The sequence below is a fragment of the Pseudophryne corroboree genome, chromosome 8, assembly GCF_028390025.1.
Source record: "Pseudophryne corroboree isolate aPseCor3 chromosome 8, aPseCor3.hap2, whole genome shotgun sequence".
In the NCBI taxonomy this organism is placed as follows: Eukaryota; Metazoa; Chordata; class Amphibia; order Anura; family Myobatrachidae; genus Pseudophryne; species Pseudophryne corroboree.
Window position 1 is genome coordinate 400,657,859 of NC_086451.1, and position 22,778 is coordinate 400,680,636.

Below are 22,778 nucleotides of genomic sequence, written 5' to 3' on the forward strand. Positions count from 1 at the left end.
TAATTCAGATCTGCTCACTGCTGTGCGTTTTTGCACATTGGGTGATAAGGTCTTAACTGTGCATGCGTATGCACCGCAATGTGCATGCGCATAGGACAACAACAAAGGGCATCGTCGGTCAGCGTCGGGATGGTGCGAAAAATCCGATAGCACGGTGATTGGCAGGAAGAGGCCATTTGTTGGTGGCAACTGAGGATTTATTGGGAGTGTCCGGAATAACGCAGGCGTGCCCAAGTGTTTTCAGGGTGGGTGTGTGACATCAGCTACGGCCTCGATCCGCCTGATGTGATCGCACTGTAGTAGTAAGTCCTGGGCAGCACACACACTTCACAAAGTGGATTTTAGCAGCTCGGCATATACATAGGAATGCACACTTGCACGGCGAATATACACTCCCCCTGGGGGCGGCGACTATCTGAACACAGGACAGCAAAGTTTGCAGCCCAGCGATCAGATCTGAATTACCTCCTGAATCACCATAGTGCATGAAAATCAGCCATTGGCCTTAAAGCATAAGTTGGTGGTGAAGAAATCTGGAGGGAGGGGTGCATTGGGTTCCCATGCTCTTTAATTTGCCAGCGTTAGGATGAACCATTCAGGACTGGTGACACTATAGCGGAGGGACTCTCAGTGTGAGGATCTGTGCAGGGATCTGTGAAGTGCCAACATGTCATACACTCCTATTATAGACAGGTCAGTGATTTGGGTGGGATTGTGGTGGGTTCCAAATCCATGACTTAGTAAAGCTGGGGTTTCTATTATCTAGAGATTCCAGTATTTCTGCTAGAGGACAAGTTAGGTTCTGAATAGTAAAATACTTTTGTATTTCTTACAAGAAAATAAATCTGTTTGTACCAATATAGCAGATTAAGTAATTACAGCAAATGTTACAGTAAAGAAAATAATTAATATTGCCTAAGCCATGACATTATTGCAATAGTACACTGTGACTCGTGCATTCTAGAATGCTTAATGCTCCGCCTACTCCTCCACACTAAACTTTTTTTAAATCATCTGCATGGATAATTCTAACTCATACAGTACATAGACAAAAGTACCTGTTCGCGCACAGTGTCTTGGCAGACTGTCAGATAAACAGTGAATCAAGCAGTGGGAACTTAGAATGTATTTACTACCGGATTTTACACTGCTACTGATGTTATATGCTTTTCTCCTCATCTCGTATTTATGTTTGTTGAGATTTTGGAGGAATGACAACCTTCCCCCTGGACCAACACCTCTTCCATTGTTGGGGAACTTCCTAGAGTTAAGAGTAGGAGGAATAGTCAATTCTTTGACAAAAGTAAGTCCCTTTAAAGCTTTTTTTTTTAACTGGATGAAGCTGATCAGATATCTTGCAAAATGTTTTATACAAAGTATGCTGTAATTTCAGAAGTATGTATGAGAAGAGTGTTGTAGGGAGACATCATAAGTGCTGCTGGTGGAACAGATGATGTTGCCTCAATTGATAATAATAATAATAATAATTATTATAATAATAATAATTATTATTTATTATTATTATTATTATTATTATTAATATCCTTTATTTATATGGTGCCACAAGGGTTCCGCAGCACTCAATTACAGAGTACATAAACAAATAATCAAAACAGCAAATTACAGTTGAAGACAATGGTGGTCATTCCGAGTTGTTCGCTCGCTGCCGATTTTCGCAGTTCAGCGATTAAGTAAAAAAACTGAAAAAATGCGCATGGTACACAGCGCGCATGCACTAAGTAATTTCACACAAAACTTTGTAGATTTACACAAGGTCGAGCAACGTTTTTTCATTGCCCAAGTGATTGTAGTGTGATTGGCAGGAAGTGGGTGTTTCAGGGCGGAAACTGGGGATTTTCAGGGAGTGTGCTAAAAAACGCAAGCGTGCCAGGTAAAAACGCAGGAGTGGCTGGCCAAACGCTGGGCGTGTTTGTGACGTCAAACCAGGAACTAAATGGACTGAGGTGATCGCAGTCTAGGAGTAGGTCTGGAGCTACTCAGAAACTGCAACAAATTATTTAGTAGCAGTTCTGCTAAGCTAAGATACACCCCCAGAGGGTGGCGGCCTAGCGTTTGCAATGCTGCTAAAAGCAGCTAGCGAGCGAACAACTCGGAATGAGGGCCAATATAAGACAAGTACAGGGTAAATAAACATAGCTACATCAGCAAATAACACTGAAATAAGTATCAGTTGGTAGAGGACTGCAGGAGTTGATGCAGTTGAAGATTATTAAAGTAAGAGAAAGCACATGAGGGAAGAGGGCCCTTCTTGTGAGAGCTTACATTCTAAAGGTGAGGGGTACACAGACAGGGCTGACACAGACAGGGTACATAGAGAGCGTGGAACAGAGGGTTAGGATGAGATTTGTCTGGGTTTGATGAAGTGGGTCTTGAGAGCCCGTTTGAAGTTTTGTAGAGAGGTGGAGAGTCTTAGGAGGAGAGGTAGGGAATTCCAGAGAATTGGAGCAGCACGTGAAAAATCTTGGAGGTAGGAGTGGGAGGAAGTAATCAGTAGGCAGGAGAGTCAGCATGCATTAGCAGGGCGAAGAGGATGGGTGGGAGTGTAAGGGGAGATAAGGTCAGAGATGTAAATAGGAGAGGAGTGGGTGAGGGCTTTGTAAGTGAGTGTGAGAAGCTTGAAATGGATTCTGAAAGAGAAGGGAAGCCAGTGAAGGTCTTGTAGGAGAAGAGACGTGGACGTAGTGCATTTGGTGAGGAAAATGAGCCGGGCAGCAGCATTAAGGAAAGATTGGAGTGGAGAGAGGTATTTGTCAGGAATGCCAGTCAGGAGGAGATTACAGTAGTCCAGTCTGGATATGACCAGTGAGTTGGTGAGGGTCTTAGTAGCGTCCTGGGTCAGAAAGGGTCTGATCCTGGAAATATTTTTTAGATGAAAACGGCAGGTTTGTGAGAGGTGCTGAATGTGTGGTTTGAAGGAGAGGGAGGAGTCAAGGATTACTCCAAGACAGTGCACTTGGGGGCTAGAGGAGATAGTAGTGCCATTAATAGATAATGAGATTGTGGGCGGTGAAGTTATGCGGGAGGGAGGGAAGATGAGCAGCTCAGTCTTAGACATGTTAAGTTTAAGAAAGTGCTGGGATATCTAAACAGAGATAGCAGAGAGACAGTTGGAGATTTGAGTGAGGAGATCAGGGGAGAGGTCTGGAGAGGAAAGATAGATTTGAGTGTCATCAGCATAGAGATGATATTGGAAATAAAAAGAGCTAATGAGCTTACCTGGTGAGGATGTATAGAGAGAGAAAAGAAGAGGACAAAGGATAGAGCCTTGGGGTACACCTACAAATAGTGGAAGTGAGGGGGAGGTGGAGTCATGAGAGGAGACAAAGAATGAACAGTCAGAGAGATAGGAAGAAAGCCAAGAGAGGGCAGTGTCATGCAGACCAATGGAGTGAAGGATTTGCAGTAGGAGAGGGTGGTCCACAGTGTCAAAGGCAGCAGAAAGATCAAGAATAATACGTAGAGAGTAGTGGCCCTTAGATTTAGCAGCATGGAGGTCATTGCAGACTTTTGTAAGAGCAGTTTCAGTGGAGTGGAGAGGAGGGAAGCCAGACTGGAATGGGTCAAGCAGTGAGTGTGAGGAAAGAAATGAAGTAAGGCAGTTGTAGACAATACACTCAAGGAGTTTGGAGGCAAAAGGGAGAAGAGAGATGGGTCGGTAGTTGGAGAAAGTGTTTGGATCAAGTGTAGGTTTTTTAAGAATAGGAAAGATGAGTGCATGCTTGAAGGCAGAGGGGACAGTGCCTGATGAGAGGGAGAGATTGAGAAGGTGAGAAAGATGGGAACAGGCAGAAGGAGAGGTAGCAGAGGAGGTGGGAGGGTCACGAGGGAAGGTGGTAAGGGGAGGAGAGGAATGAATGAGGGCCATGACTTCCCCACCAGATGCATTGGAGAAAGATGTAAGAGTTGGTGAGAGGGATGGGGAGGGGTGGTAAGTTATGGGAGGAGGCTGGTTGCTGATGGTCTGGTGTGATGTGATGTCCTGACGTATGGAGTCAATTTTGGATGTGAAGTAAGTGGCGAAGTCAAGAGCAGAGAGTGAGGAGATGAGACGAGGTGGAGGTAGGCAGAGGAGTGAGTTGAGAGTGGCAAAGAGGCACCGGGGGTTGGAAGACTGGTAGGAGATAAGGTTCTTGAAGTATGACTGTTTAGCAAGGGAAAGGGCAGCACTGAAGGATGAGAGCATAATTTTGAAATGGAAGAAGGCTGCCTTAGAGCGTTATTTCCTCCAGTGTCGCTCAGCAGTATGTGAACATTTTTGCAGATATCTGGTGTATTTGGTGTGCCAGTGTTGAGGTGTTAATTTGTGAGGGTGAATAGTGGTTGGTGGAGCAACAGAGTCAAGAGGAGAAGTAACGGATGCATTGTATATGGAAGTGGCTTGTTCAGAGCATGAGAGAGAGAGAATAGGAGAGAGAAGTGAGTCAAACAGGGAGGAAAGGAATGTGGTGTCAATAGCCTCAATGTTACACTTGATGATGGTAGCCTTAGAAGGTAGAGATGGGGAAGCAGAGAGAGATAGGTTAAAGGAGAGCAGGTGGTGATCAGAGAGGGGAAATGGGGAGTTGGAAAAATCAAAAATTTCACAACGGTGAGTGAAGACCAGATCCAGTGAGCTCCCATTCACATGGGAGGGTGAGGAGGTCCACTGGATGAGACCAAGTGAAGAGGTGAGGTTAAGGAGTTTAGAGGCAGAGGATTGTGTGGGGATATCAATAGGAATATTAATCACCTAGGATAATGGAGGAAATGTCAGAATAGAGGAAGTGAGGAAGCCATGAAGCAAAGTTGCCGATGGATTTGGAGCCAATTGGGGGGGGGGGGGGGGGGGGGCGGTAAATGACAGGTACTCTAAGATGGACTGTTTGGAAGAGGCATATAGCATGGACCTCAAATGTAGAGAATGTAAGGGACGGTTCTGGTGGTATGAGTTGGTAGGAGTTACTAGAAGGTAAAAGGATCCCAACACCACCCCCATGGTGACCCCCAGGTCGGGGGGTGTGTGTGTGAATGCGAGACCCCCAGCAGAGAGAGTAGCAGGAGAAGTAGTGTCAGAGGGCATAATCCAGGTATCAGTAATGGCTAGTAGGTGCAGGGAGTTGGTGATGAAAAGGTCATGAGTGGGGACCAGTTTGTTACAAACAGATCTAGCATTCCAGAGGGCACAGGAGAGGGGATAGGAGTCTGTGGGAGAGATGTGAATGAGATTATCAGGGTTGCTGTAGCGGTGAGGTGAGATTAATTTTGAGGGCAAGTATGATGAGAGAGTAGTGATGGTGCGGAGGCCTGAGCTAGGAGGGGAAGCTGCATGAGGTGGGCAGGGAGGGAGTTCAGTGTGATGTGAATGGGGGTGTGGGGAGATGACAGGGAAGGGAGGGAGGGAGCAGGGCTGAGTTGTGGGGTAGCAGGACCATGGAGCAGAGGTGAATGAAAGTGGGGTAACAGGAAAGGAGGGGGAAGGAAACAGAGGGATGGAGGGGAGAGAAGAGGAGGTGTAGGAGACTAGGGGGAAAGATAGAGGTGTGAACAGGGGGCAAGCAGTGTCGGACTGGGGCATGAAGGGCCCACCGAGGGAATGCCGATATAGGGTCCCATACTTAGGGGTGTGGCCAGCCTACAAAGGAAGTGTGGCCAGCCTCCACAGAGGCTTGAAATACACAATAGTTTAGTGCAGTGTAATGCAACATATCTACCATGTATAATATAAGTGCACAGTCTGGAACCTGTTACCTAGAGGAAGGAGTGGGCCCTCGGACAGTGGTGCCTACCGGTGGTTTCCCTGGTGCCCCTGTGGGCCAGTCTGACCCTGGGGGCAAGATATATGATTAGGTAGACACTGAGTGATGTGGAGAGTAGCTTAAAACCTAGACATAGTGTTAAGTAGGTAAATAGGTTGAGGGAAACTGGAAGTAGGAGAGGAGGCTGTAAGGGACTCAGAGCAAAAGAATAGCAGAATTGTAGGTGAGAAAAGCAGTGTAAGCTCAATGGGTGTAGATTTAGTTTGAAGTGAATCAAAAGCATAGATAAAGTGGGTGCATAAATGTATTTGAACTGGTAGAAATGAGAGGATTGTGAGAGGGTTAAAAGCAATGGTAATTCTGAAAGGATTTTTAAGTGTTTGTTGGTAAAATTGCATTGGTGCAGCTGTGCATAAATAACAGATTACAAAAATACAGATAAAAGCATTTGTTGGTAAAATGGATGGTTTTTGAAATGTTCACGTAAGGTAGTTCCTTGCTACTTAATCAGATGCAACAATCAGGAGGTGAGTGATATGAAGAGTAAGTAACTCACATTTGTTATTAGTTTTTCAGTTTTCTGTGTTTTGTTAGAATGGTATGCTTCTGTTTTCCTTCTGTTTCACTTCGATTGAACGCTGCTGTTACTGTCTGTGTCATTTTTATTTGATACAAATGCACTTCGATAATAAATGCACAGCCAACTGGCTTTGCACAGCCTACACAATAGAACTTAAGTAGATGAAAACTGCATGTGAAACTAATAATTGGGGTATATTTACTAATATTCGTATTTGTCGGGATTTGGAGATTAAACACGAATGACATCGGTAGTGTGAATTTGCAGAACTACAAGTCCCAGCAAGCCTCCCCCGCAAGCTGGTACTTGGAGAACCACAAGTACGAGCATGCGGGGGGGAAACGGGCCCGCTGGTACCTGTAGTTCTACTACAAAAAAATACCTAAATAAAAACAAAACACACACACCGTGACAGTACAAGTTTAATTTACATACATGCAAACTTACATACACACATACATACCTATGTTGACACAGAGCCTCTCAGTCCTCTTCTCCAGTAGAATCCATGGGGTACCTGTAAATAAAATATATACTTACAAACAATCCTGTGTAGATTGGTCCTCTTCTTTCTCCTTGTAATTCACGTACTTGTTAAAAGAATAAAACTAAATACCCGAACCACAAACTAAAAGGGGTCCCATGTTTGCACATGGAACCCTTTTCCCGGACTAGCGTGACCCCCCGTGACTGCTGTCAGTGAAGGTCCCGCCAGCCAATCAGGGAGCGCCACGTCATGGCACTCTCCTTATTGGCTGTGCACTCCTGCACTGTCAATCAGAGGAGCGCACTGGTTACAATTTAGCGTAGCGGCGCTCCATTATAACCAATGGTGGGAACTTTGCGGTCTGCGGTTAACCGCAAGTTAATTGGGGTCACTCTTGTGGGTGACCCCAATTAACTTGCTCCAAGTACCAGCTTGTGGGGGAGGCTTGCTGGGACTTGTAGTTTTCCTACAAAAAACAATATATATTTTTTTACAGAAAAAGCTATCAGCCTCCCATCCACCGCCCACGGATGGGGGGACAGCCTCGGGCTTCACTTCTGGTCCTTGGGTGGCTGGAGGGGGGGACCCCTTGAATTAAGGGGTCCCTACTCTTCCAGGGTACCCCGGCCAGGGGTGACTAGTTGGGAATGTAATGCTGGGGCCGCCGGGACCAGTATAAAAGTGTCCCCCGGCTGTGGCATTATCTCTCTGACTAGTGGAGCCCGATGCTGGTGTTAAAAATATGGGGGACCCCTACGTTTTTTGTCCCCATATTTTTTGCACCAGGACCAGGTGCAGAGCCCTGTGCTGGTTGTTAAAATATGGGGGAACCCCAGTCATTTTGTCCCCTGTATTTTTACAACCAGGACCGGCTCAAAGAGTCCAAGGCTGGTCATGCTTAGGAGGGAGGACCCCGCGCAATTTTTATTTTTTTATTTTTAACCCTTTCACACCCCTTTTCACAGATAAACATGCAGGGATCTCACAGATCCGTGCATGCCTATCAGAATACGGGGGGGGGAAGCAGGACTATTTGAAAACTGCTTTTTTTTACGATTTATACATTTTCACGGCACTGTTTGGCTTTTGACGGCAGTGATTGAGAACACGAATTTTTAGTAAATTACTGAGTTGTATAAAATAACAGGTGTGTTTGAACGATGGTGTATTCATTCGTATTTTTTTTTCTTTGCTTTCAAAAAAAAATACAAATGCCCTCATCACTGCCGAAATTTCAGTTTAGTAAATTCCCGGGATGACACTTTGAACAAAAACCACAAAATTGGGAAAAATCAGGAGCTTAGTAAATATACCCCTTGGAATCTACAACCACTCCCCACCTCCTAGAATGCCAGGCAGTAAATTAACTTACAAAAACAACCAGCCATACCACATAGGTAACAGTTGGGTCTATACAATTCAAAACTAAGTAAAGTACATCAGAATGAGATACTATGCAACAATGTTTCAATTTGCAATAATAATAATAATAATAATAATAATTTCATTTATATAGCGCTCTTTCTCCAATAGGACTCAAGGCGCTTAACAGATACATAGCATAATATAGAAGTATTATTGTATGAAGATAGATGACAGATATAAGGTTATCTATTTTCTACAACTGCAAAACTGCAAGACAAATGCTGGAACGTCTCTGTTTGCAATATGCCCACTTTATGTGTTTATACTTAAGGGCATAGGGGGTCAATCCGACCTGTTCGCACGCAGCGGTTTATCGCTGCGTTGCGAACGGGTTCGGAATGCGCATGCATGGCGGCCACAAGACCGCAACGACCGCAAGAAGATTGACAGGAAGAAGGCGTACCTGGGCCGATCCGGACCATTGGCTGCCGTTTTTGGGGAGTGGTAAGGAAAACGCAGGCGTGTCCAGGAGAACGGAGGGCGGATGTCTGACGTCAAAGCCGGCTCCAGTATCGCAGAGATCGTCACACAGGGTAAGTAGGTATAGGGCTAGTCTTGTTTTTCTTGAATTTTGTTTAGCTTAACAGGGCTGCACAAGCGATCGCAGCCCTGCTAAGCTAAAATACACTACCCCATAGTTGTGTGCTAGTTGATCGCAGTGGCAGCAAAAAGTTGCTGGCTGCGATCAACTCAGAATGACCACTAAAGTCCTGTGACTGGATCTATATGTGACAATGGAAGTAAGAGCTACAATGTAGGTGGTCATGTGTAGCAAGAGCAAGCACAAACTGTACAAGTTATCACCAGCTGTGGCTCCTACTTACTACACGTAGTAGAGGAGAGTCGACAGCCAGCCCTGGCCCAGGACCAGTGCATGTGCAGGAGCCACGGTGTGACTACATATGTGCAAACCCCCAGCTTCTATGGACTGTACCAACTGCAGCCCATAGAAGCTGGATTGGTCTTCACAAAATGCAAGTAGTGTCTTCCTACAGGAAGCAGCTCTCTGCTTACCGTATCCTAGTTTGGCAATCCTAGAGGGAGGAAACACCTTCCAAAGGAACTGCCTTGCATGTCTGTGACTGACAGGTAGGACTTCCAAGAGGAAGTCACTGCCAGTCACGGTGAAAACAGAGCAGTCATAGACTGCATCTGACTCACTGACCTGACACTGAACGGGGTAGCGGATTTTACCAGGGGTGGGGGGGAACAACAGTCCTGCAGCCCATAGGTAAAATTTGCTACTGGCATTTACCTCAAGTATTAAAATAAATATTCAGTGGATGGCATCAATTGGCCAAAGTAGATGTCTCATTTTAGCTCCTTGAGCATTTCCAGTGACTTTGAAACACCTCCCATATATGAAATTTGGGCATAAATAGCCCTCAAGCAAGATGCCCACCACTGACTCCCTGACGTAGGCCCCGACGGGCCGATACGCGTAGGAGATACATCATCTCATATACAGACTTTTTACAAAAGGCATCAATTTAAATCAGCAAAGCTCCCCCAGTATCCGTCTTAGAAGGACAAGGATGATTAGCGTTTGTAGCCACCAGGTTTTTCACCATTCGAGAGCCGCGACCATGTGATCGCAAAGCCCCGGAACCGGGAACTTGAGTGGCAGCCGCAGGATGATCAATGGAGTGAGGTGTTAGCGGATGCTGGGACACCATTGCAAACAAGGAGGTAATGCTCCCTATAGGTGGAAGGGCACAGTGGACAGTCATATTCAGGTCTGGAAACTAGTGTCTTTTTCCCCTACAGACTGAACCGCAGCAGCGGTGAATAGACGCTGTGTGCATGCGCACAGCGTCTATTCACATGTGACAGAGGGAGAGAACGCTGGACATGCCCCCTCAATGATGGTAAAAAGGGGCATGTCTCGTGATCATGGCTCTGCCGCGATGTCACTCCCCCTTTCATATAGGCCAAGACCCCTTTTTGGGCATGCACCAAGGTCCCGCTTTCAGCCTCTACAATGTTAGGAGGTATAGATACCTGAAGAACAAAGCAAACAGACACAGCAATATGAATACCTCTATCTGTGAGTGTTGGGGTCCATGTTAGATAAATGTGTGTTTAAATGCTGCTAATTAACATTTTGGAGCATTATGAATTAGCAATGTAGATATTAATACATTAACTACCTGATCAACATTTTTGTCATTCAGCTCACTGAGAAATATGGTGACATATTTACTGTCTATCTGGGGTCCCGTCCAGTCGTGGTGGTCACCGGATACAAGTTAGTAAAACAAATCTATTTGGACGATGGAGATGATTACTTAAATCGGGGAGACATGCCACCATGGGAATCTTTCTACAAAGGTCACGGTAACTAATCATTCTTCATCTGTATGCCTTTCACAATGGTCTACTTTATTTTATGAAGGAATATTCCACTTCCATTTACTATAGACCACCACTTGCTGTAGTTATTTAGTTTTGAAATTTCATGAATTAAGTTATAGACACGTGGTTTGAAGTACGTATATTGAACTCATATGCATATAAATATACGCACGCACACACAGTGTCACGCTGTCTGTGTAACATTCCACAAGCGCCATCACACCACTGCCATCAGGTGTGAAGGTTGCGGCGGCCAGGGGGATTTGTGACAGGACTGTGATGCTGCTTATCAGAGACGACCACATGGCTGCGGCTGCTTAACGGGGATGGGGTCCATGTCCTATAGCCTCAGTTTATTAGTGCAGTGCCTCTGAAAAAGGTAGGAGTGCACCTGGCTCTGACTAAAGACTTTAATGTTCATAATGTTTCAGTCGTGATATATGTATATATATATATATACATACAGTATATACACGAGTTCAGTATAAAAAGCCAGCGGTCGGGAGGCCGGTATGCAGGGTACCCTAATCTCCCACCCCTAACACTCCCTGTCCGTAGCCTAACCCTAACCTTGCCTATTGCTGCATAACCCCAGCCTCCCTCCCCCAGGTGGTGCCTAAACCTAACTCCCCCTTCCCGCAGCCTAAACCTAACCCTCCTCCCTTAGTGCCTAACCCTAGCACTCCCCCGGTGGTGCCTAAGCCTATTCTCCACAATTTCCGCAGCCTAACCTCCCGCAGCCTAACTCTAACCCTTCCCTGGGGTGTACCTAAACCCAACTCCCCCAGGCACCGCTCCCTGTCTCCTCACCTCAATACGACTTGTTTTCAAGTCGGAGTGAGTTTGTCGGAAAGGGGGCAAAAACCTGTCGGATTTGGCCCCATTTCCGACAGAAGCATGCGGATCGGTGGCTATACCACCGATCCATGTGTTTTCTGACAAGTTGGGAATTCCCGACTTGTCGGGGTAAAAAAGCATTTTTTGAATAGGTCGGAACCCCTTCCGACTTAAATCTGCCAGAAGCTGCCATCTTTCCGACAAGGCGGCAGCTTCTGACAGTGATTGAATACACCCCTAAGTCTCACATCACTAGTTATACCTCCATAATGCTGGTCACATCCCCTACAGTAGCGCATAATAGGCTCTTCAGAAATATCAGCTCCAGGCCCATGAGGACCTTAATCTGGCACTGAGTACACTGCTCCAGAAGAGACATATGATTACCTGCTTTATACTGCACTGCTTCCTGTTTCCAGCATACACTCACTGACATATGGGTTGTTTAACACCCCACTCCACTCAAGCTCCAGCTCTGATCCATCCAAACTAGAGATGTGAGCCGGACAATGTTTTCTGGATGTGGACTTGGCTCTGATTCGTCATCAGGATTTAGATTTGCATTTTTGACATGATTTGTAAAATTGACAAACAAAGCTAAAATCACATAATTTGGGCCATTGGGAGTAATTCCAAGTTGATCGCAGCAGGATTTTTGTTAGCAATTGGGCAAAACCATGTGCACTGCAGGGGAGGCAGATATAACATGTACAGAGAGAGTTAGATTTGGGTGGGGTGTGTTCAATCTGCAATCTGTTTTGCAGTGTAAAAATAAAGCAGCCAGTATTTACCCTGCACAGAAATAAAATAACCCACCCAAATCTAACTCTTTCTGCACATGTTATATGTGCCTCCCCTGCAGTGCACATGGTTTTGCCCAATTGCTATCAAAAATCCTGCTGCGATCAACTTGGAATTACCCCCATTGTCTTGTTCCCAGAGAATTATTAACTTCAATAGCATTAATTTCCAGTTATTTCCAAATCAATTTTTGACCACCTCACAGCTCACAATATTGTTATCCCCAATATTGGCCAAAGGCTGCAGCAAGCTGGCTGGTTACTAAGTAACAGAGCAGCTTTACAAACACACGGCAGTTTATAGCATACCTACTATATGAAACATTGTCACAGCATACAGGGGAAGAGAGCACAGCATAGTACAAACAATAGATCTATATATTTTTTTTTCTTTTTTGGAGTCAGTTCAAACTGCCTGGTGGAGTCACAGGGCTTTCAAAAAAGGGCACTAGGATAAAGTGCATCAAACAGTACAAACTAGGGATGTGCACTGGGCCATTATTCTGGTTTTGTGTTTTGTTTTGGATCTGTATCTCCTTAGTATTTTGGATCTGTACTGATTTTGCCAAAACCGCCCTTGAGGGTTTTAGTTTTGGATCTGTATTTTTTTTAAATCATAAAAATAGCTAAAATAACAGAATTTGGGGGTGTTTTTATTACTGCAGTATTATTAACCTCAATAACTTTAATTTCCACTAATTTTCTGTCAATTTTGATCACCTCACAACATTGTTTTTTTAACCAGTTTAGGACAAAAGGTTGCACCGAGGTAGCTGGATGACTAAGCTAAGTGACAGCAGTGGGCAGCCCAAACATGTGGCTCAACTAGGAGTAGCATTGCAGTGGCAGATAAGATTTATGAGTTTTATAAACTATACCAAAAAAGGTCCAAACACAACATAAAGCAAAGAAAACAGGTGCAAGATGGAATTGTCTTTGGGCCCTCCCACCCACCATTATGTTGTATATTAAACAGAACATGCAAAGTTTAACAAACCAATCATTTTAGTGACATAGACTGTCACTTGTGGCTGAAATGATTGGTTTGTTTGGACCCCCTACAAAACAAGCCGGCAATGGGCAGTACACAAACTGACTTTAGTACTTTAAATAGGCACAATGTCATCATCAGCATCCAATTCCTCACCCCCATCAGTGTGTACATCATCTTCTTTGCAGACTATTAATTTGTCCCCACTGGATTCCACCATCACAGGTCCCTCTGTACTTTTTGGATGTAATTGCTGGTAAAGGTCTTCCTCATGGAATTTGTAATTCATTTTAATGAACATATTTTTTTCCACATTTTGGGGAAGTAAACTCCTACACCACACTGGAGGGTGGGTGACTTAAATAAAACAAAACCTGTTTGTGCAAGGGCCTCTAAATTGCCTCTTTTTCCTGACAGTATTGAAACGGACTGTCTGACATGCCTATTTGGATGTTACTGTATCACTGAAATAGTCATCAACCATTATTTCAATGGTGACAGCATCATATGCAGGGACAGTAGATATGTCAGTAATTGTAGGCAGCTCTTTCAGTCCAGACTAGATGTCAAATTTGGTTCCTGAATGATCTGCATCACCGCCAGTGGGTCTCTTAGGTAAATTTATTTTTTTCCTTGCAGCTGCAGCTGCTGGAGAAAATGAAGGAGGAGATGTTGCTGTGTCACGTTCCGCTTGAGCTGACAATTTTCTAACCAACAGCTCTTTGCATCTCTGCAGATTTGTGCCCGTTGGAAAGAAAGACACAACGTATGACTTAAACCTAGGTTGAAGTACGGTCACCAAAATATAGTGATCTGATTTCAAGAGATTGATGACCCTTGAATACTGGCAAATTGAATGAAGGGCTTCATCTATAAGTCCGACATACTTAGCGGAATCGTTCCATTTCAGCTCTTACTTTACTTTCTCCTGACGCTTATGCAAAAGCCTTATGAGGGGATTAACCTGACTCAAGCAGTATCCGAATTAACTTCGCAAATGGCAACTTCAAAGGGTTTGAGAACCTTGCACAACACAGAAATTATTCTCCACTGCGCTTGACTAATGTGCGTTCACGCTCCATTCCCAATGTCATAGGTGGATGAATAGGCTTGAATGGACTTTTGCTGCTCCTCCATCTGCTCCTCCATATGCTGAAGTATACCTCGTTATGACCTCTTGCTTCAGATGATGTCAGGGCAAATTCAAGGTGTTTACTAGCACTCCAGTCTTCGACATGCAGTTGTTGAATGTCGAAAATGTCCATACATTTTTCGGGCAACCAACAGCATCTCCTGCACGCCCTTGTCATTGTTTTAAAAATTCTGCACCATCAAATTAATTGTGTGAGCAAAACATGGTACGTGTTGAAATTTGCCCAGATGTAATGCTCTCACAATATTGGTGGAATTGTCGGATATCACAAATCCCAAGGAGAGACCAAGTGGGTTAAGCCATTGTGCAATGATTTCCCTAAATTTTTCTAAGAGGTTCTCAGTGGTGTGTCTCTTACTGAAACCGGTGATACACAGCGTAGTCTGCCTATGAATAAGTTGGCATTTTTGAAATGCTGCTGGTGCTGCGGAAGGCAATACATCTACCCAGTGGGCTGTCACAGTTATATAGTCAGATAGTTTGCCTTGTTCCACTTGTCCACATATCCGTGGTTAAGTGGACAGTGGGTACAACAGCATTTATGAGGACACTAATAACACTTTTTAAATGTCCTTGTACAGGCTGGGAATTGATTGTCTAGTGAAGTGGAATTTAGATGGGATTTTGTACCGGCGACACAGTATGTGAATCAACTGTCTAAATTCCACTGCATCAAAGGTGGATACTGGACACACATCTAACACCAGCATAGTTGTTATGGCCTCAGTAATCCGCTTTGCAAATGTATGACTGCTGTCATACTTCATCTTCACTGCAGAAGATTGTTGAACAGTCAGTTGTTTTGTTAAACTATAAGTAGTCTTGCTGGTCCCCTTCTGGGATGAAGATCGACTCCCAGCAGCAACAGCAGCAGCAGTAGGTGTAACCCTCAAGGATCCTCCAGAGGAATTGGATACAGGACTACTTCTGATCCTGACTGAGGAGGAAACTGACACTGAAGGTGTTGGTGGTGGAGATTGCAAGCGCTTGGATCCAACAAAGAAAAGGGAGCTATGTGTCGCTGGACTGGTTACGTTCTTATCCGAAGTTTCTGAATGTTTCAACAACTTCTGATGTATGCACTGCAAGTGGCATATCAGGTAGGAGGTTCCTGGGTGGTTATGGTCCCTACCTCTGCTTACAACGGCTTTACATAGGCTACAGATGGCTATACAGAAATTTTCCGGGTGTGGGGAAAAATTATTCCACACAGAAGGGTTGGATTTTTTTGTCTTTTGACCAGGCATGACAATGGTCTTTTTCATACCATGGGCAACAACTGTCTCCACTGGACCCTCAATAAATAAACCACATACCCATCATCAAAATCCTCATCATCAACATTCTCATTAGCGCTAGCTACACCAATATCCTCCTCATCCTGGTGTACTTCTACAGTGACAGCCTTAATCTCAATGTCAGCATGTTGACTGGCACTGCTCCTCCCAACACTTGCAGAGGGCGTGCAAATGGTGGAAGGAACCTCCTCTTTCTGTACAGAATTGGAAACATCAGGCTTTTACATCACAATCGCGGACACATTTGGACTCTCCTTGGGGATTGGTGATATTTCTGAACACTCAGTTGGTTCCTGTGCCTTAACAAGATTCATATTCTTCACTCTTCTACAGGGAGGAGGGCTTACATCATCATTATGAGATGCAGAACCACTAGTCAAAAACACTGGCCAAGGCCTTAGATTTGCCTTGCCACTTCGTGTAGTGACTGGCATATCACCAATTTTACATTTCTCATCAGATGACTTTTTTTTTTTGTTATTCATTTTTGCTTCTTGGATTTTACATGCCCTCTATGATATTGGGCATCGACCTTAGCAGACAACGTTGATGGAATTGTATTGTCAATGTCATGACTGGTGGCTGCACCCTCAGCACTAGTACTAGGAACTGGAAGTGGTTCCTGATTTTTCACTATTTTTTTCTTCAAATTTTTGTTCTCCATTTCACAGGACAGCACCCCTTTATTATTACAGCACACAGAACAGTGCCCCTTTATTTTTACAGCAAAAAAGCTAACTTTTCTTTTTTATTTGTCACTGTAAAATATTGCTTCTTTAATTTTACATGCCCTCTATGCCACTGAGCATCGGCTTTATTAGATGATGATGATGGATTTGCATTGTCAATGTCATGACTAGTGACAGCAGCTTCAGCACTAGTAGTATGAAGTGGTTCTTGATCTTTCAATTGTTTGTCCTCCATTTCTATCAATATGAAATGGGGTACAGCAACAGTGTTGCACAAATGAGTCAGAAATATATATAATAATTATACACTGCAGTTGCCTTCACTTACAGCTTTGCACAAATGAGTCAGAAATATATATAATAGCACACTCCGGTTGACCTTCACTGACAGCATCACATAAATGAGTCAAAAAATATATATAATAAAACACTGTGGTCACACACAGACGAATACAGCAGAGTGCAGAGCACCCATAGGCAAATGTAGTAGGGGTTTCCAGTTGCCTGGAAACCCCCCTCTCTAGGCCACATCATGACCACTGTAGCAATTAGATATAACACAGTTTTACTAGAGCTGCATGTTGTAAAGATCTCAGTATTACAAATAAAATAATTAGCAACATTAGTGGATCTTTTAAAATGTGTCAGCAATGAATTAATTAATACACGTGTGTGCACCAATTAGGAAATCTGTAAAACATGCACTGTTGGGGGTGCTCTGCTTGCCTCAATGCTCTAGATTGGAGCCCAAATCTGATATAAAGCATCTAATGGATTGCTGTGATCACTGGCCCTGTAAATGTGGGAATTAAGACGTACAGCAAATTGCACTTTGTATGATGCATGTTATAGCTACTTCTTGCTAATTATGCCCTCCTCATGGACTGGCCACATGCACTCTAACATCAAGCAGTTGAAAACCCCCATTTAGAGATCCTGCATTTGCCACTGTGAGCAACATGGCAGCGTGCGTTAGAGAGAAATGGCGGTAAGTCAGGGCCATGGCACATTAAAAAGAATACCATGAGAATCCAATGCAAGGAGGACAATATTCAGCCTTAACGTGGGATTTGAGTCTGGTGGGAACACCCAAGCCTTGGCTTGGGTGTACTCGGACTCCCAATGTTCGGACAGCTCATCTCTAATCCAAACCAGTGTAAAACACAGTGATTACAGCTGTACATAATCTGGTTTCCAAAAAACCATTTCACTGATTAAGCAACTAGACTGTTTGTAGCTTTAAGGCATCTTCTGGTGTGTACAGTTACTATGCCACATAAACATAGCTTGGTATGGTTTTAGTTTTGCATTTTTTGTTTCAAAAATGTGCAAAAAAGCTAAAATCACATAATGTGGGCCTTTTCTTATTCATAGACAAGGGCATCGCTACCATAGGTGCAGACAGTGCCGTTGCTATGGGGCCCAGGGTTGAGAGGGGCCCCTTTTATCTGTGAAAGTTACATATGTTATATACACATTTTGTCATTCGGTGGTACATAGGGGCACTTACAAATATTTGCCATGGAGCCTGAAATCTTTCTATTTATGCAACTTGACCTGTTCATTGTAATGTGGTATAAAATTAACTTGAGGGGAATAATAATGTTGCATAATATGAACTGGGGCCCTGAAATGTGGCACAATATGAAGTGAAGGCACTGCATTGTGGCATAATATGAGCTGGGGACATTGTATGTCATAATGTGAATTGATACTGTGTGGCATAATGTATACTGGCAGCCCTATAATGTGAATTAGAGCGCTACTATGGTTCAGAAAATGAATTAAATCCCTGCTATGGTGCATAATATAGACCAAGGCACTACTATGGTCCAGAAAATGAACTAGGGCATAAAATTAGCAACTGCTGTGGAGAGGTGTCTCTCTAGGAGCATTTGGGTAGGGGCCCCTTCAAAATGTTGCTACGGGGTCCACAAAGTTCTGGCTACGTCCCTATTCATAGAGTAATAGTAACCTCAATAACTTTAATTTCCACTTATGTTCATTCAATTTTGACCACCTCACAGTTCACAATATTTAATCTGCTTTAGGCCAAATGCTACTGAAAGCTGGCTAGTTACTAAGCAACAGAGCAGTGGCACAAACACAAAGCAGTTTACAACACATCTATGAAACATTGCCACACAGCAGTCACAGTACTTACATGTTATGGATACACAGTGTGGTATGGCCTGCGGAGTCACAGCACGTGTACATTATGGATACACAGTGGGGTATGGCCTGCATTTTCACAGAACTGGTATGTAATGGATATGCAGTGGGGTACAGCACAAAAGCAAAACTTAGTTTTTTTGCTTTTTTTCACTTTTCTTACATTTCTTTAAATTTTTAATTAATCCTGATTCTTGCGATTCCACCATCTTCCCATGCTCCTTCAAAAACACTGTTGTGCCCTTCTTCTCTACCCAATTTAGGTCCGCTTTAACTTTTTCTTAAACTGTGTTCACAAATGACGGTGCCGAGTTAGAACGCTTATATGAATGAAGTGGGGTAAGGCCTGCAAAGTCACAGTACTTGTATGTTATGGATACACAGTGGGGTTTGGCCTTTGAAGTCTCAATTATTATTATTATTATTATTATTATTATTAAAGTTAAGAAAAGTAAAAAAATGAACAAAAGTATTTTTTTCTTTTGTGCTGTACCCCACTTTATTTTCATAACATATAAGTTCTGTGACAACGCAAGCTGTACCCCACTGTGTATCCATAACATACAGGTTATGGATACACAGTGGGGTACAGCCTGCATTATAACAGAACTTGTATGTTATGGAACAAAGTGGAGTACAGCACAAAAGAAAAGAAAATTTTGTTAATTTTTTCACTTTTCTTTACTTTTTACAAAACGTTATTTATTTTTTTGTAAAAGTTTTCCTTTTTTAAACTTTTTTTTCAATTTTGTAAATTTTTACACAGCACAACCACTAAATAAACACAGCACTGCCACTTTAGAGGAACACAGCACAGCCACTTTAAAGGAACATAGCACAGCCACTTGTATATGGAGTCTGGACATAGCACAACAATTTGTGTGATTGGACACAGCACAGCCACTTGTCTGGGTTCTGGACACAGTACAGCTACTCATATGGACACAGCACAGACACTTGAACCAGAAGAGTACAGCGGAGCACAAAGCAGCGTGTCAGAGAACTGAGTGAATTGGTGCAGAGTCACCACAGCGGGTCCCTTATATAGAATCTTAAACCCATGAGAATCCTGTGCTGGGATGATGATGGAAATGATGATGATGATGATGATGATGATGATTTTTGTCTTGATTTGGAGTCTCAGTCTGGGAGAAAAACCTAAACTGTGGCTCGGATTGACTCGAATTCCAGAAGTTCGGGTGGTCTCATATTCCAAGGAATTAAACACAATTCCAACAAGTTTTTGGCCCAGCCACAGCCACACTAAGTTTAAGTACACAAACATCAAACACAGAGACACCATCTTAATCACATGTACAGTACAGTGAAGACTGCAATAAAACACATAGTGAAGACAGCACAGAGGGCCTGATTTAAGTCCAAATGGAAAGAGCATCGCTGCTGCTTATTTGGAATGTTAACATATGGTAATGCAGCAAGAGGCATCAGGTATAAGTAGATGCCTCCTGCTTGCATGGGACCACCCATCCGAGAATGCAGCATTGGATCACCGATGACACCATAGGCCAGCTGAGTAAACCATGAGGTTACTAAGATTGGCCACTGCAGCTCCATTGTCGAGACCAGGAAATTTCCATCAGAAGACAGAGACCCTGGCCTACCCATTTACACACGGGGAAACCGAGACCATTGCCACCTTCTCCCTGCCCCTAAATGGCTGCAAACTGTCCATCAATTGGTGTTTGCAGGCTTACTACATCTGACGATGCAGGACCCATACTGAACATGCACAGTAAAGGTCCTGTGCATGCATAATGTCATGAACATTACATTATGACTTTGCCCTTACAGCAACAGATTCTGAATCAGGCCCATACTCAGTAGAGAACTCGTGGCCAATTTTGGATAGGGCATGAAGACTTCATGGAGAACAGAAAGACTGCAACCTGAGCAGCAGCGCACTCCTCTTTCAACAACCCCTCTTGATACGAGCTTTTCCATGTTGCACAAACTTTCAATTTCAGCTTTTCTATAGTGACCTGTTAAAATAAATTGGTCTAAACACATGACAAAACAACATCATATCCTGTCACTCTGGTCTTATTGGCAAGCATATCAGAAAGTGCCCCCTCACTGACAGCATGGACCATGGCAAATCTCTCGACTCATGAATTTGGGACTGCTGTCACTGTCAGGATTCTTGCTGCCTCTCATATGTGTGGCCATTAAATCTTGCAAAGTCCTTTTCCCTATCTTCGACTTCCACTCACAGCAAATACACCACTCAACTAAAAATAGTTGATGCAGTAATAGGATCTCTGCAACAGGGTTCAAAAAGAGGTACAGTAATTGATGATTGGCTGTATATGAGCCAAATGCAGATTTAGACCTCATGGGGCCCTAAGCAAGACATCGATTTGGTGCCCCCCTTCCTCAAACCATCCTCTGTGTACACCCTCACCAATTGTAGCAGACAGGTACCCGCTCATTATGCCCCCACCCCCAGTCAGTGTATGATCCCTAATCTGCCCCCCGCCGATTTTAGCAGGCGGATGGTTGTTGTACTGGTGTATTTATTGTTATTACCAGATATTTATATAGTGCACACTTATTCTGCAGCACTTTATAGAGAACATTTGGCCATTCACATCAGTCCCTGCCCCAGCGGAGCTTACAATCTATGTTCCCTACCACATGTGTAAGCACATACATTCACGCTACGGTTAATTTTGTTGGGACCCAATTAGCCTATCAGTATATTTTTGGATTGTGGGAGGAAACTGGAGTACCCGGAGGAAACCCATACAAGTAAGGGGAGAATACACAAATGAAACACAGTTAGGGCCATGGTGGGAATTGAACCCATGACCTGAGTGCTGTGAGGCAGTAAAGTAAGGCAGTAATGCTAACCATTACACTGTCTGTGCTGAACTTAAAACCACACTGTTGTAGGCACTGTGCACAGGCAGGTGCAGGCAACTGGCACTTGGCAGCTATCTAGATATTGACAGCCTGCCGGGTGTATTTAGCCAGTCCAGCACTCAGACATTTTTAACGGAAATCAGAGATGCCCTCCCGACTCCATGACCTGTCGGCGAGCCCCCCTTGGAACCGCCAGGCCCTTGTGGCTGCTTTGATTCCCTAGTGGTAAATCCACTACTGCATGGGGGACCTGCTACAGTGTGTGTGTGTGTGTGTGTGTGTGGGGGGGGGGGGGGGGGGGGAGGAGGCACTGATATATAATGCAGGCAACCATACCTTATAATACTTATTATTATATCCAATTACATTAGTGTTGACTACATTATACAGTGCATCCAGAAAGTATTCACAGCACTTCACTTTTTCCACATTTTGTTATGTTATAGCCTTATTCCAAAATTGAATAAATTCATTTTTTTCCCTCAAAATTCTACACACAATACCCCATAATGACAATGTGAAAAAAGTGTTTTTGAGATTTTTGCTAATTTATTAAAAATAAAAAACTAAGAAATCACATGTACATAATTATTCACAGCCTTTGTCATGAAGCTCAAAATTGAGCTCAGGTGCATCCTGCTTCCACTGATAATCCTTGAGATGTTCCTACAGCTTATTTGGAGTCCACCTGTGGTAAATTAAGTTGATTTGACAAGATTTGGAAAGGCACACACCTGTCTATATAAGGCCCCACACTTGACAGTGCATGTCTGAGCACAAACCAAGCATGAAGTCAAAGGAATTGTCTGTAGACCTCTGAGACAGTATTGTCTTGAGGCACAAATCTGGGGAAGGGTACAGAAAAATATCTGCTGCTTTGAAGGTCCCAATGAGCACAGTGGCCTCCATCATCCATAAATGGAAGAAGTTTGGAACCACCAGGACTCTTCCTAGAGCTGGCCGGCCATCTAAACTGAGCGATCTGGGGAGTAGGGCCCTAGTCAGGGAGGTGACAAAGAACCTGGTGGTCACTCTGTCAGAGCTATAGCATTCTTCTGTGGAGAGAGGAGAACCTTCCAGAAGGAAAACCATCTCTGCAGCAATCCACCAATCAGGCCTGTATGGTAGAGGGGCCAGACGGAAGCCACTCCTTTGTAAAAAAGCACATGGCAGCCCACATGGAGTTTGCCAAAATGCACCTGTAGGACTGGTGATGGCAGCCTCATGGTGTGGGGATATTTTTCATTGGCAGGACCTGGGAGACTAGTCAGGATAGAGGGAAAGATGAATGCAGCTATGTACAGAGACATCCTGGATGAAAACATGCTCCATGACCTCAGACTGCACGACGG

The 22,778-nt window shown here is 43.9% G+C and overlaps 1 protein-coding gene across 1 annotated transcript in view; it reads left to right on the forward strand.

Annotated features, from left to right (window-relative positions):
- Positions 1-1,095: 1,095 nt before the first annotated feature.
- LOC134949294 (cytochrome P450 2G1-like) overlaps positions 1,096-22,778 on the forward strand; it is a 113,843-nt gene continuing 92,160 nt past the window's right edge. Inside the window, exons 1-2 of the mRNA XM_063937791.1 lie at positions 1,096-1,303; positions 10,423-10,585. Of these exons, the coding sequence (XP_063793861.1) occupies positions 1,124-1,303; positions 10,423-10,585 (343 nt within the window). The 5' untranslated portion in view covers positions 1,096-1,123. The remainder of the gene's footprint in view (positions 1,304-10,422; positions 10,586-22,778) is intronic.